The sequence below is a fragment of the Schistocerca cancellata genome, chromosome 5, assembly GCF_023864275.1.
Source record: "Schistocerca cancellata isolate TAMUIC-IGC-003103 chromosome 5, iqSchCanc2.1, whole genome shotgun sequence".
In the NCBI taxonomy this organism is placed as follows: domain Eukaryota; kingdom Metazoa; phylum Arthropoda; class Insecta; order Orthoptera; family Acrididae; genus Schistocerca; species Schistocerca cancellata.
In genome coordinates this window covers 170,920,097-170,935,884 of record NC_064630.1, presented here as the reverse complement: position 1 = coordinate 170,935,884, position 15,788 = coordinate 170,920,097, and the positions used below count along the sequence as shown (strand labels likewise).

General features: G+C 42.7%; 1 protein-coding gene across 1 annotated transcript in view; it reads left to right on the top strand.

The window, feature by feature from the left end:
* Window positions 1-15,788, top strand: part of LOC126187534 (uncharacterized) — an 81,962-nt gene that overhangs the window by 17,179 nt on the left and 48,995 nt on the right. Inside the window, exons 2-3 of the mRNA XM_049928675.1 lie at window positions 11,535-11,606; window positions 11,686-11,755. Coding sequence (XP_049784632.1) covers window positions 11,538-11,606; window positions 11,686-11,755 — 139 coding nt within the window. The 5' untranslated portion in view covers window positions 11,535-11,537. The remainder of the gene's footprint in view (window positions 1-11,534; window positions 11,607-11,685; window positions 11,756-15,788) is intronic.

Genomic DNA, 15,788 nt, shown 5'->3' with positions numbered 1-15,788 from the left:
AATTGCTCAACACGTGGGGCGTGAGGTCTCCACAGTACATCGATGTTGTCGCCAGTGGTCGGCGGAAGGTGCACGTGCCCGTCGACCTGGGACCGGACCGCAGCGACGCACGGATGCACGCCAAGACCGTAGGATCCTACGCAGTGCCGTAGGGGACCGCACCGCCACTTCCCAGCAAATTAGGGACACTGTTGCTCCTGGGGTATCGGCGAGGACCATTCGCAATCGTCTCCATGAAGCTGGGCTACGGTCCCGCACACCGTTAGGCCGTCTTCCGCTCACGCCCCAACATCGTGCAGCCCGCCTCCAGTGGTGTCGCGACAGGCGTGAATGGAGGGACGAATGGAGACGTGTCGTCTTCAGCGATGAGAGTCGCTTCTGCCTTGGTGCCAATGATGGTCGTATGCGTGTTTGGCGCCGTGCAGGTGAGCGCCACAATCAGGACTGCATACGACCGAGGCACACAGGGCCAACACCCGGCATCATGGTGTGGGGAGCGATCTCCTACACTGGCCGTACACCACTGGTGATCGTCGAGGGGACACTGAATAGTGCACGGTACATCCAAACCGTCATCGAACCCATCGTTCTACCATTCCTAGACCGGCAAGGGAACTTGCTGTTCCAACAGGACAATGCACATCCGCATGTATCCCGTGCCACCCAACGTGCTCTAGAAGGTGTAAGTCAACTACCCTGGCCAGCAAGATCTCCGGATCTGTCCCCCATTGAGCATGTTTGGGACTGGATGAAGCGTCGTCTCACGCGGTCTGCACGTCCAGCACGAACGCTGGTCCAACTGAGGCGCCAGGTGGAAATGGCATGGCAAGCCGTTCCACAGGACTACATCCAGCATCTCTACGATCGTCTCCATGGGAGAATAGCAGCCTGCATTGCTGCGAAAGGTGGATATACACTGTACTAGTGCCGACATTGTGCATGCTCTGTTGCCTGTGTCTATGTGCCTGTGGTTCTGTCAGTGTGATCATGTGATGTATCTGACCCCAGGAATGTGTCAATAAAGTTTCCCCTTCCTGGGACAATGAATTCACGGTGTTCTTATTTCAATTTCCAGGAGTGTAGTACTTGACGTCTTTCCAAAGCTGCGTCAGCTGTTCTTGCTTTCCGACATCGCGCAGACTATCGCTGTGGAGCAACGGACGCAACATCAAGACGTGATGTAAAATTTTTCTCATGTGTCGATTGATCGAAAAAAGTTTTAAAATATATTCTTCCCTTCATATATTTGAACGTATAATACATCGTACCATAGGCAAATGAACCTGACTGTTGATCGGAGCGGTGCAGTTCGGCAACGTGGTCTTGTTTGACCGCTCTCTGTAGCAACGCATGCGCAAACCTCATCCCCTCTACGCTTGCCTATCGCTCTGCCCCAATGCTCGGAAGCGCCGTCCTACGTGATGCGGGCTTTAGCACCTCCAAAAAATTCCTCGATAGATTTTTGTGACATTGTGCAATATCACACCTAAAATAACAAAATAGTAGTAATCGTATATAAATATCAGTCATGTCATAGCAGGGACTTACATGCATTGAGAATAAAAAACAGTGCATTGAGAATGGCTAGCTACTAGCCGAAATCTGGATTTGCGTAATAAAATCTAAAAAAAGGACTACTGATAGTTCCACTCTATAATTTATAAGTCACATAACAGTCGCTGAGTGCACCCACTTTCCGAATGGAAGGTAACATGATGAAGATGAGTTTTGATATTTGAGTAGTAAAATAAATGGTGATAGTCGAAGTAGAAGGATATAAAATTTAGACTGGCTATGGCAAGGAAAGCGTTTTTGAAGAACAGAAATTTGTTAACGCCGAGTATAGATTTAGGTGACAGGAAGTATTTTCTGAAAGTATTTGTATGGGGTGTAGTCATATACGTAAGTGAAACATGGACGATAAGTAGTTTAGGTAAGAAGAGAATAGAAACTTCCGGAACGTGGTGCTACAGAAGAATGCTGAAGATTGTATGGGTAGATCACGTAATTAACGAGGAGGTACTGAAGAGAATTGGGGAGAAGAGAAAACTGGTGCACAATCTAACTAAAAGAAGGGACCGTTGTTAGGACACGTTCTGAGGCATCAAGAGATCACCAATTTAGTACTGGAGGGTATCGTGGAGTGTAAAAATAGTAGAGGTAGACGAAGAGATGAATACGCTAAGCAGATTCAGAATGATGTAGGTTGCAGTACTTACTTAGAGATGAAGAAGCTTGCACACGATAGAGTAGCATGGAGAGCTGCTTCAAACCAGTCTCTGGACTGAAGACCACAACAACAACAATAAAAACAACCTTTCACGAGAAAGGTTCACCCATATCACCTCGAAACTGGAAAACAAATGTGTGTCTCTTTACCGCTTGAGAGGAAACTGGAGAAAAATCACTGGATACACTGTGCAAGTTTCACGTTCGTTACCAGAGCAACAATGAAAAGCGATGTAGCTACGGCGTGAACGCGAGTTGGTCTTGAACGGAGCGAAAAGGGGGAATGTAAGACTACTGCCTCACCTCACATTTAAAGGTTTTCACGTGCTTTATTTCATTAAATGTTGAATTGTTCGTAGAGTACGGTGGACACTGTCGTAGCGGTGAGCCATGCTAGGCGTACCGACTGCTGTTTGGGCATTGTTGGCCTGCGGTTCGTCATTTTCGATGGGACCACACATGGATTATTTCTGTGTGACCACGAGACTAAAGTGATCAAAAACGTTTTGCGCCACCTGCAGATCTGCGAACGAGCCTGGACTTAGATTCAAAGGGAACAAAACAGTAAGTAATGAGGGTGGTGGCAATACTTGTTTTGAACAGTATATTATTACGCAGGTGATTAGGATAACTGCTAACAATGTAAAAAAAAATTACAGTCAAGATTTCTGCCTCAAGTCTGGCGCTCCTCCGCAGAATTCGGCGCACTAGCCATTCTATAGTTTGATTATACGTCATAGCCGGCCCTGAGGACCCGATCAGTCTCAACTACTCTTTGAAAGTGCTATGCCATACAATTACATTAGCATGCAGAGGCTGTTCCCGAGCCACAGACTGAAAAATGGAAGAAGGGAGAGAATAGAATGTAATAAGTATCATAAGATGATTCAGTCAAATGCAAAAATTGCCACCAACGAAAATGCTGATCCCATATTTGTTGACTGCAGAAACCGTATCTCCCCCCTCCCCCCCCCCCCCTTAGAGTTTGATGTGCGCAGTTCGCCCTTCCCTTCACCCCCCCCCCCCCCCCCCCCCCCTCTTCACTCCAACCGTTGACAAGCCGTTGGCCTGATGTTCTCCTCTCGCTACTGCACGCTGTCGTTACTTTGTTATAAGATGAGACCGGAACTTTGGGAGAGTTCCTTTTTAAATGTGTTACATCTGTCTTTACTTTGACTCGAATCCGTACGTTTTGCATCTCCGTATTGAAACGTCGCAATTTTGGGCTGCCTTTTTCTTTCTTTTTTTTGTATAAACGCTTGTTTGCTGAAATAAATTACCTTTGTTAAGTATTTGGTTGTTATTTATTCCTTTATTATTAAAAACAACAATGGATGTCGCGATAGAGAAAGTAATAGTTCGTAAGAGTTTTAATTTTCGCTTGTGTGTAGGTGGTGGTGGTTAGTGTTTAACGTCCCGTCGACAACGAGGTCATTAGAGACGGAGCGCAAGCTCGGGTTAGGGAAGGATTGGGAAGGAAATCGGCCGTGCCCTTTCAAAGGAACCATCCCGGCATTTGCCTGAAACGATTTAGGGAAATCACGGAAAACCTAAATCAGGATGGCCGGAGACGGGATTGAACCGTCGTCCTCCCGAATCGCTTGTGTGTATGAGAGTTAATTTTCGCTTGTGTTTATTAATGTCGGATCATTCCTTCCTAAAAACTAACAATTAGTGTCGGAGCTGGAACGTGGTTTAATTATTATTCTGAATTTTTCGTTGTTTTCAGTTTTCATTGTGGCTAAACATGCAGAAATTCGGAGTTCCTTTGCTCAGTAAACTGCAGTTATGTTAATAGTTTCGGATCCGACATATGTTCTGCTGACAGTAAAATACGTCTGTTTAGAATATATGAGCAGTGAGTGAACTACGAAAAGAAATATTTCATTTCTCACAATATCAGTACAAGCAAGCATAAAAATACACTTTAAAGGCCAAGAAAGAAAATTTCTTTATTTCTAAAGGCAAATGCAACACTGAGTCGATAATCGCAGTTTGCATTTGATTTACGTAAAGATGCCGGAATCCCTTTGTGGGAACTACAGAATCTTACATTAAAATAATTTTTTTTGAAGTATACAGACGAATATGTGCACAGTGAGTCAAGTTTGCGAAAATGTTACTTAAGTGAATGTGACGATGAAGTAATGAAAATAATTAAAGGTGACGAAAAAAGTATCCGGATTTAAATCGGCGAATCAATTGCCCCTGTGGTTGTTGGACAAGGACATCCTTCAAAAGGCAAATCAATGAAACCATTTCTGAATGAAAAATTTAACGATTCAACTATCGCACATTTATGTACCCATTCATCACAATTACTGTAACCTGAAGAAATTCAAGATGAAAATATATTACTTTTTATCACAGACATTGCACCATACATGAAAAAGGTTGGGACACTTTGAAAGTTCTATTTCCAAACATCATCACGTGATCTGCGTTGGAGTTGGAATGCACAGGGTACCAGAAGAGATACGAAGCTTGTTTTCGGATGTCGACAAATTGTTTTCCATCATTAAGAAGACCTCAGTAAAAGCCCATCAAGGTTTCAGACATTTAAAGACATTGCACCAGATATACCTGTGCCTCCTCAGCCTGTCTCAACGAAATGGAGGAAATGAATTCAGAAGCAATTTTCTACGCTTCATATTTTCTGAGAGCAGTATAGCTAAGTTGGTCATCTCTCTGGAGGATGAAGCATCTTTAATTGTGCAAAACAGATACTTCTCGATTCTTCGGAAGTGCCAAAGACTTAAGTTTCACTGCGCCTGAGTTCAGTTTCTTGCCACAAGCTTTAAGTCAATGAAGGTTATGGATGTATCAGAGAAATGAGAGTTTCGGAAAAATTCTGATCTTGACAAGCTTAGAAAAATCTCAAAAAATCTATGAAGTGACAATTATGTTGGAGGAGAAATAGACCCTGCAGTAGTTCCATGTTTTAGTTTGCTCCAGTCGCCTCTGGAGATGTTGAAAAGTTAATTTCTCAGATGAAAACTGTGTTATCTGACAGGAGACTCAACATCAGTCCGGAAAATTTAGAAAAGCATTGGGATGTCATGTGCAACCAATAAGCCGATCAGGCATTGTAATACATAGGCTTTCAAGAAACATTTTCATTTTCCTGTCAAGTACGCTCATAATTTTGTTTCAAACTTTAAAATTACTTTAAAAATATAATACAACATGAAGTTGACATGAATTTGCTACATGTGTGATTGAATAGTGCAGCCTAGTAAATAAATAGGCATAATGTAGGGTTTTTCTATATAGCCTTTTATTACCTACTTTAGAGATTTATAACGCCATTTTGCCAGCTTATTTTAATGATTTATAATGTCTAAAATTCCTGTATTGTCTATAAGCTAAATAAAAGGATGGTCAGGGAAGTAGCTAGTTAGCTACAAAATAATATAGCCGGATGTCTATACTGAACACACAATTTAATAAACAGGCGCACTGTTGTCTCAGAATCCGTATTACATGTAAGCAAGGGATTGATAGTTACAATCGAGTTCGGAACCTAGAAAATTTGATCACAGAATTTATAATGAACCAGACATCTCGTATAGAACGAACTATCCACAGATTATCTGGATTTTCATCTACATCTACATCTACATCTATACTCCGCAAGCCACCTGACGGTGTGTGGCGGAGCGTACCTTGAGTACCTCTATCGGTTTTCCCTTGTATTCCAGTCGCGTATTGTTCGTGGAAAGATAGATTGTCGGTATGCCTCTGTGTGGGCTCTAATCTCTCTGATTTTATCCTTTGGTCTCTTCGCGAGATATACCTAGGAGGGAGCAATATACTGCTTGACTCCTCGGTGAAGGTATGTTCTCGAAACTTCAACAAAAGCCCGTACCGTGCTACTGAGCGTCTCTCCTGCAAAGTCTTCCACTGGAGTCTATCCATCATGAAGATCCGTTGGATCTTCTCTATCTCTTCTATCAACCCTATCTGGTACGGATCCCACACCGGTGAGCAGTATTCAAGCAGTGGGCGAACAAGTGTACTGTAACCTACTTCCTTTGTTTTTGGACTGCATTTCCTTAGGATTCTTCCAATGCATCTCAGTCTGGCATCTGCTTTACCGACGATTAATTTTATATGGTCATTCCATTTTAGATCTCAGATAATTTATCGAATTAACTGCTTCCAGTTGCTGACCTGTTATATTGTAGCTAAATGATAAAGGATCTGTCTTTCTATGTATTCGCAGCACATTACACTTGTCTATATTGAGATTCAATTGCCATTTCCTGCACCATGCGTCAATTCGTTGTAGATCCTCCTGCACTTCAGTACAATTTTTCATTGTTACAACCTCTCGATATACTACTGCATCATCCGCAAAAAGCCTCAATGAACTTCCGATGTTATCCACGGGGTCATTTATACACATTGTGAACAACAACGGTCCCACGACACTCCCTTGCGGCACACCTGAAATCACTCTTACTTCGGACGACTTTTCTCCATTGAGAATGACATGCTGCGTTCTGTTATCTAGGAACTCTTCAATCCAATCACACAATTGGTCTGATAGTCCATATGCTCTTACTTTGTTCATTAACGACTGTGGGGAACTGTATGAAACGCCTAGCGGAAGTCAAGAACACGGCATCTACCTGGGAACCCATGTCTATGGCCCTCTGAGTCTCGTGGGCGAACAGCGCAAGCTGGGTTTCACACGATCGTCTTTTTCGAAACCCATTCTGATTCCTGCAGAGTAGATTTCTAGTCTAGGGAAAGTATCTTACTACCAGAACTTTGAATTCCGAACTCCTAAAACTGAAAAAGAGTATAAACTGAAAATTGGACTGCCATATGTGTCTTCAAGCAAATATTTTAAACTAAACTATTGTTCTCCTGATCATTATAAAATCAAGAATCGTGACTTAATATTTTAAAGTTTGACCAGCCAGCCATCTGCGTGAGTGAAAAACCCGAAAACCAGATAGTCATGTATATGCTCGGTCACGCGCCTGAATCAGTTATCCATCTTGAAGTAGTAGCATTTTGAGTTAAGAACGTGGACCAACCGTCATTCTCGATATTTTCACAGTCAGGAATAGTACGTTTACACGCCGTCAGAAATCAGTTCCTACACGACCGTTACTTTCTCCTGATCGCGAGATATAACAACCTGCGTCTATTCTGGTGCTGTTTCGAATGCTCAGAGCAGTGTCCGAAATGCGTTATTACTCGCCAAGTAGTTTATCGACTCTGAAATTAACATGTTTGTTGTGCTTTCAAGTGCGTAATATTCGTCAGCAGAGGTCCGATTACTCCCAGTGGTGAACACACCGATACTGCAGCTAGCACCCCACTCTAGGTATGTTTCTGTTTAGTAAGTTACGTCAGGGGTCTCAGTTTTGCAAATGAATGAATTTATATTAACTGTTACAGAGGAGGTTACATTATTAGGCTCTCCTCTCTTTTTTGCTTTTGTTCGTAATTAAAATAATGATCTATAGCCTGAAGAGTTGATAAATGAGTGTAATTATTTTATGACGTCAGCGATATGACTTATGCCACAGCAGATTACAAACGGGAATTTCCCTTGGGGAGAGTCGTTCTGCGCGCTTTTCGTGCCTTGGAAGGTCTACATACGTGAAGAACCTTCTAGAACAACCTCTGTAACCTACGTTTTCCGACTCGCGGGAGACATGCATTCCATTTCCGGCCACGTCTGATATCGAGGCCCTGGCGGTCCGTAGCTACTAACCCTCTGCTATACGTGACGTTTTTGCATATGCCCGCATAGTGCCATTGTGTTCTCTACTACGTGAAGACAGAAATGAGTTATACGTCGCTCTGATGTCCCTCATGCAAATGATTCGACGTTTCTCAAAGTCCGAAACACGGCGACGCGCTTCACGTGCACGTCTTCTGAACATGCGGTATTGCGATTTCCACTTAATAGCCACCATGCATCCATACTATTATTCATCTGTAGGAATGGCTTTTTTCTACTGGAAATACTGAAAATAACCTCGGTTAGGGATGAAATTGTAATGAAAGTATCCTATTAAAATACTGGAGTTACAGCGCATAAAAATTTAAATATGGAAAGTCAATTCTGTTCTGTTATTACTATGTTTATTAACATGAACTATTCCTTTCGGTATTAAGAATAGCAGTTTTGCTGTGTGTTCGTTTGAACTTCTTCCCCATAACTTTCGTATAGGTTCAAGATAGTTACCAACAGGGTACATTCTTATGACCGTCACAACTATGCCATTTACAGAGGGCAGGTAGTGTAAAAGTTTTAAATCGTTTTAATAGAGAGATTCGTCCTCGGCATGTATCACCTGTTCAATTAAAAAAAAAAATCTGTGTCAAATTGTCGGTGATTTGCTAACCAGTCGGCTTCTGTCGACTAATGTCTCTTTTTATATAACATAATAGTTCTTTGTTCACTTCTTTATCAACCAAAATTGTTCCCGCATCAAACATGAAGGAAATATAATTTGTATCTATACGATAGATTAAATTCTTTAGGTAAGTTTATATCTGTGATCTTGTCGCTGATAAAACTAGCACACTATAAAATTCTACTCTACGAGTAGCTTTGCGTTCAGAATAGAAAAATTTCAGTCTATAATATGAAATTTCAAGACAAGCCATTAATCGATCAATCTAGCAAAATGTAGTGTTTATCTATTTATTAACGAGCGAGGTGGCGCAGTGGTTAGCACACTGGACCCTCATTCGGGAGGACGACGTTTAAACCCGCGTTCGGCCATCCTGAGTTAGGCTTCCCTTCATTTCCCTAAATCACTTCCGGTAGATGCCGGGATGGACGGCCGATTTCCTTCCCCATCCTTCCCTAATCCGATGGGACCGATGACCTCACTGTTTGGTTCCCTCCCCCAAACCAACCAACCTTATTTGTTGGCTCGTTTCCGTTCCTGATACCTACTACTTTCCACAGTGACTTCCTCGAATCATTTAAGCTCCTCCGTTACACTGTTCTGCAGCAAAAGGTAGTGTAGTACAAAACATCTGTATCATTCCTTGCATTCAACCTGTCCCTGAATAAGTCACTGCTCTCTTATTTTTTTAAAATTCTGTTGACATATTGAAATAGTGCAACAGTGATTGGTTTTCATATTATCATTCTTCACACAGCTCCTGGCTTACTAAGTACCTGTCTATTCCTTTGCTGTCTCTTCCGTTACTGCGAATGCAACATTTTTCTGCCTATGCATAATCATTGTATTCAGATCTAAGCTATCAACCTGACTTACCAACGCTGCTAAGTTATCCATAATACTGTCGTTATACTTTAAAATTGGTTTCACTGGGATACATTTCACGAAAAACAGTGTGTTATATGTCCTTCCAGGAAGTAACGTATTCAGTAACCACTTTGTATGTCATGCGTTTCTCACTCTAACCAGATTTACACGATGGATTTATTAGAACGTTGTTTATTTGCAGATGTTAAACCACCGTGCACGATTGGATTCCAGTGCTTCGTATGATTTTCTGAAGAATGGTTTCTAAGACAGTACCGATACAGACCACTGGTGGATAAAGAAACTAAAAGGATAGTTTGGGTATATGTAATACTATAAAAGTGAAATCTACTCCTCTGAAACAAATAAAATGCCGTGCAGGTTTAATTGCTCTTGCTGCATCTAATAAGCGAAATAACGTGTTTGCGTTATCTTCTGTAGCAACTGCAATATGTTCATTGGTTCTTAATTCTCTGGAAAACTCTGAAGGTCACAAACTAAGACTGCTTAAATGCATGTGATTTATTTCAAATTTTCAAATGTGTTTGAAATCTTATGGGACTTAACTGCTAAGGTCATCAGTCCCTAAGCTTACACACTACTTAACCTAAATTATCCTAAGGACAAACACACACGCCCATGTCCGAGGGAGGACTCGAACCTCCGCCGGGACCAGCCGCACAGTCCATGACTGCAGCACCTGAGACCGCTCGGCTAATCCCGCTAGGCGTGATTTATTTCATCATTGTTTCAGTGATATGCTTGTTTATCTGTAAATCATTACATACAAAATTATTTCACGTTTAAGATATTACAGAAGTGAACTAGATGACACATAGGGCAATAATCATATCATTAAATATTTCTCGAGACTATGAACAGCTGATATTCGCCCCCCCCCCCTTCCTTCTCCTTTCAGAGCCTCCATGTCCCACATCACACACAGGTACAAAACACCCTCGCACCCGCCACCTCGTCCTCGTATCACTTCTATTACGCAATTTCCGGGGATTGTCATTACGTACCCAAAGGTATTACAGAAGAAAAAAAAATGGCTCTGAGCACTATGGGACTCAACTGCTGTGGTCATAAGTCCCCTAGAACTTAGAACTACTTAAACCTAACTAACCTAAGGACATCACACACATCCATGCCCGAGGCAGGATTCGAACCTGCGACCGTAGCGGTCGTGCGGTTCCAGACTGTAGCGCCTTTAACCGCTCGGCCACTCCGGCCGGCATTACAGAAGAACAATTTAGAAATCGCAACATAAAGATTCATATATACCAACACATACTAAACATAACCAAAGTACTCTAGGTCACACAATATGCATATGTGTATAATTTATAAGTAACTTATATAATATACCTGTGTGCTGGCTAAATTCAAAAAATTCGTTATCCAGGCTGTCAAGTGACTGAGGTGTTCCGAAGAGTTATTCGCAACGATGAGCGTATGATGTATATTAAACGTAATTTTCATGCAAACAATTCGGAGCACACAGTTATTTTGTGCTCAGAGTGCGATGTCTCTTGTTTTGAGCGGAACCGCATTAAATGTAAACTGTAAAACAACGGAGTTATTAATTACTTGAAATATTGCCAGCTGTGTTTTCTGACCCGAAGCTTGATGTTTCACGAAATACGTATCGTCAATATTTGCTAATTTCCGAAAACGTCTATCTTATTTACCATGATTTACGGAAATACGCACCCACAGAAGCTGTGATGTTGGTCATTGAATTACACACACACGCGCGCGCGCGCGCACACACACACACACACACACGAACAATCGGAGTCGTCTCTGACAAGGTTATTTATAATAAATGCACCAAAATTGTGGCTTTTCTTGCAGCTGATTAAAAACAGTTTAGCTCCAAAACAAATGGTAGAGTAACTGATGTAAAGTTTCCATTATTGTGCAGGCTGCACTACAATGTGCAAGATTATTGTCATGCTAGCGGGACGCTATATTACGAGCATTGTTGTGCGATGTACGTGGATATTGATCGCATCCTCTGTGAATACTAATTATTCTCCTTGTTTGCAGGACATGTTGCAGACGTTCTGCGGACGTTACTCGCTAAAGACAGGCGCCTTTATGTTTGGGATATTTTTTACGGTAAGTAAGGAAACGTGTATTTTATTCATGGTGCTCGCTGGTGAGGCCAGAGTTCATACTAACTGCCTTTTCTTTGCAGGTAAATTCGATGGTCCATCTCTTCGTGGGCTTCTTCTTTTTCATCAGTAAAACACGATTCTACAAAGACGGTAAGCTAATGTTATGTCACTCTCATTCAGAACTTTAATAACACAATCAAAGAGCAAAAAGTAACTGATCAGCATTCTTAAACCAATATAATGTTTGTTACGTACCAATTTGTGCAAATCAGAACAGATCACACGTTATCATAAGCATCATTAATGCTCGACAAGCACCCTGCCTTCCATAAGATACGGGGTTTTCTAGAGCTAAGGAGTCAAAATTGTATACATGGCAGATGATTCTCAGCTGAGTGTGTGGCTTAGCAATATGTAATCACTAATTAAGAGGCAGTAAAGAGTGCCTTTGTAGGTGCTGCGTGGAACTGTGCCCGAGAGAACTGTGCCAGCGCTGTGTAGGCTACGTGTCAGCTGACTTACCGTGCCACGTGCCACTAAACCATACACCAACCTGTCATTTCAGTCTGTTCCAGTAAATCGATTAACTTTACACAATGCTGTCGAAGAGTGCACGTGAAGAACGTATCGTAAAATTCTAAGTGATTACGTATATATAACCGTACACCTAGTGTTGGTTAATCATGTAGGGTATCACGTACACCGTACTAGAAGCATTATTTTAAAAAAAGGCGGTAATTACTTAGAGGTAGTCACAAGAATTTTAACCGATACTCCCACTTCTCCAACACAATCGCGGGGCATCGAAACGTCCTGAAGAGGATCCCAGCAGAGGGCTCGAAACGTCGATTATTTTAGAAGGAAATATGACGCGCCTAACAACCCAGAAGATTTTAACTCTAATGACAACGACCACGAAATCCTACAGACTTACATAAATTATCTTATTAGGGTGAAAGATAAAAGTTACTTTCCGTATGAAGTCCTGCCGTTCAGATCAAAATGCAGTATTTTGTTGCCCTAATGTGCCAATAGTGTTCTTGAGGAAGACGATTAATCAGCCTCCGCAACAAAATCTGCTTGCAGGTTGCAAAATGGCTCTGAGCACTATGGGACTTAACATCTGAGGTCATCAGTCCCCTAGAACTTAGAACTACTTAAACCTAACTAACCAAAGGACATCACACACATTCATGCCCGAGGCAGAATTCGAACCTACGACGGTAGCGGTCGTGCGGTTCCTGACTGAAGCGCCTAGAACCGCTTGGCCACTGCGGCTGGCTGCAGGTTGCACACCGTTAAACTCTCGTGACTGATTAGACGTAAACTAGTATGTTTCAGAGGCCTTTTACAATCTCGTACTGCAAGAAATCTATTGATTGCACTGAAGCATATGCTTCTTTCTTACAACATTATCCTTCGACTTATTGTTGCCGGCCGGAGTGGCCGTGCGGTTCTAGACGCTACAGTCTGGAACCGAGCGACCGCTACGGTCGCAGGTTCGAATCCTGCCTCGGGCATGGATGTGTGTGATGTCCTTAGGTTAGTTAGGTTTAAGTAGTTCTGATTTCTAGGCGACTGATGACCTCAGAAGTTAAGTCGCATAGTGCTCAGAGCCATTTTTGAACTTACTGTTAAACAGTGAGACAGTTCAATAAATCTTCCTGAAATTGCAAAAAAAGTTTATGTGATTTATCAACACCTACTTTAGTTTTCCTCATAGTATTTACAAAATTTTGACATAAATAGGTCTAAAATCCTTTTTTGTAGCATTAGTGTGAAATTTAGAGGTTGGTTGGTTGGTTGTTTCGGGGAAGGAGACCAGACAGCGAGGTCATCGGTCTCATCGGATGAGGGAAGGACGGGGAAGGAAGTCGGCCGAGCCCTTTGAAAGGAACCATCCCGGCATTTGCCTGGAGCGATTTAGGGAAATTACGGAAAACCTAAATCAGGATGGCCGGACGCGGGATTGAACCGTCGTCCTCCCGAATGCGAGTCCAGTGTCTAACCACTGCGCCACCTCGCTCGGTAAATTTAGAGTTTATGATGATTATTTAGTGATTCAACAATTTTCGCTAGTGTGACTGTGCTAATAGGCATGGGCGAGATGCTACAGACCGGGAAAAAAGCGTTTTCGGTAGTAAAAAAATAACGAATGAAGCTGAAATGCTGAAAATTAGTCTACGATCTGCATGTGTATCTGATCGTTGGACAAACTGGCAGAAACCTCTCACCAATACAACGAGGCGCACCACGACAGAACGCTGATGCAAAAAAGACTTTCCAGAACTAGAGTCCAAATGAGCCTCGGGAGAGAGGAGAGACCACGAAGGAATTCCTAGAAACTAACCTATATTGTAACAGGCAGAAAAAGGTCATTATTCACAGTGTTGAGAATGGCTGTGATGTGGGGTCTGAAAGGGGTTCAGTCAAATGGAGGGTGCCCCAGGGATCAGTATTGGGGCTACTCCTGTTCCTTATGTATACAGGGTGTTACAAAAAGGTACGGCCAAACTTTCAGGAAATATTCCTCACACACAAAGAAAGAAAATATGTTATGTGGACATGTGTCCGGAAACGCTTACTTTACATGTTAGAGCTCATTTTATTACTTATCTTCAAATCACATTAATCATGGAATGGAAACACACAGCAACAGAACGTACCAGCGTGACTTCAAACACTTTATTACAGGAAATGTTCAAAATGTCCTCCGTTAGCGAGGATACATGCATCCACCCTCCGTCGCATGGAATACCTGATGCGCTGATGCAGCCCTAGAGAATGGCGTATTGTATCACAGCCATCCACAACACGAGCACGAAGAGTCTCTACATTTGGTACCGGGGTTCCGTAGACAAGAGCTTTCAAATGCCCCCATAAATGAAAGTCAAGGGGGTTGAGGTCAGGAGAGCGTGGAGGCCATGGAATTGGTCCGCCTCTACCAATCCATCGGTCACCGAATCTGTTGTTGAGAAGCGTACGAACACTTCGACTGAAATGTGCAGGAGCTCCATCGTGCATGAACCACATGTTGTGTCGTACTTGTAAAGGCACATGTTCTAGCAGCACAGGTAGAGTATCCCGTATGAAATCATGATAACGTGCTCCATTGAGCGTAGGTAGAAGAACATGGGGCCCAATCAAGACATCACCAACAATGCCTGCCCAAACGTTCACAGAAAATCTGTGTTGATGACGTGATTGCACAATTGCGTGCGGGTTCTCGTCAGCCCACACATGTTGATAGTGAAAATTTACAAATTGATCACGTTGGAATGAAGCCTCATCCGTAAAGAGAACATTTGCACTGAAATGAGGATTGACACATTGTTGGATGAACCATTCGCAGAAGTGTACCCGTGGAGGCCAATCAGCTGCTGAAAGTGCCTGCACACGCTGTACATGGTACGGAAACAACTGGTTCTCCCGTAGCACTCTCCATACAGTGACGTGGTCACCGTTACCTTGTACAGCAGCAACTTCTCTGACGCTGACATTAGGGTTATCGTCAACTGCACGAAAAATTGCCTCGTCCATTGCAGGTGTCCTCGTCGTTCTAGATCTTCCCCAGTCGCGAGTCATAGGCTGGAATGTTCCGTGCTCCCTAAGACGCCGATCAATTGCTTCGAACGTCTTCCTGTCGGGACACCTTCGTTCTGGAAATCTGTCTCGATACAAACGTACCGCGCCACGGCTATTGCCCCGTGCTAATCCATACATCAAATGGGCATCTGCCAACTCCGCATTTGTAAACATTGCACTGACTGCAAAACCACGTTCGTGATGAACACTAACCTGTTGATGCTACGTACTGATGTGCTTGATGCTAGTACTGTAGAGCAATGAGTCGCATGTCAACACAAGCATCGAAGTCAACATTACCTTCCTTCAATTGGGCCAACTGGCGGTGAATCGGGGAAGTACAGTACATACTGACGAAACTAAAATGAGCTGTAACATGGAAATTAAGCGTTTCCTGACACATGTCCACATAACATCTTTTCTTTATTTGTGTGTGAGGAATGTTTCCTGAATGTTTGGCCGTACCTTTTTGTAACACCCTGTATAAATGATGTGCTCTCTAGTATTACGGGTAACTCTAAAATATTTCTGTTTACTGATGACACTAGCTTGGTAGTAAAGGATGTTGTGTGCAAAACTGTCTCGGCTTCAAATAGTG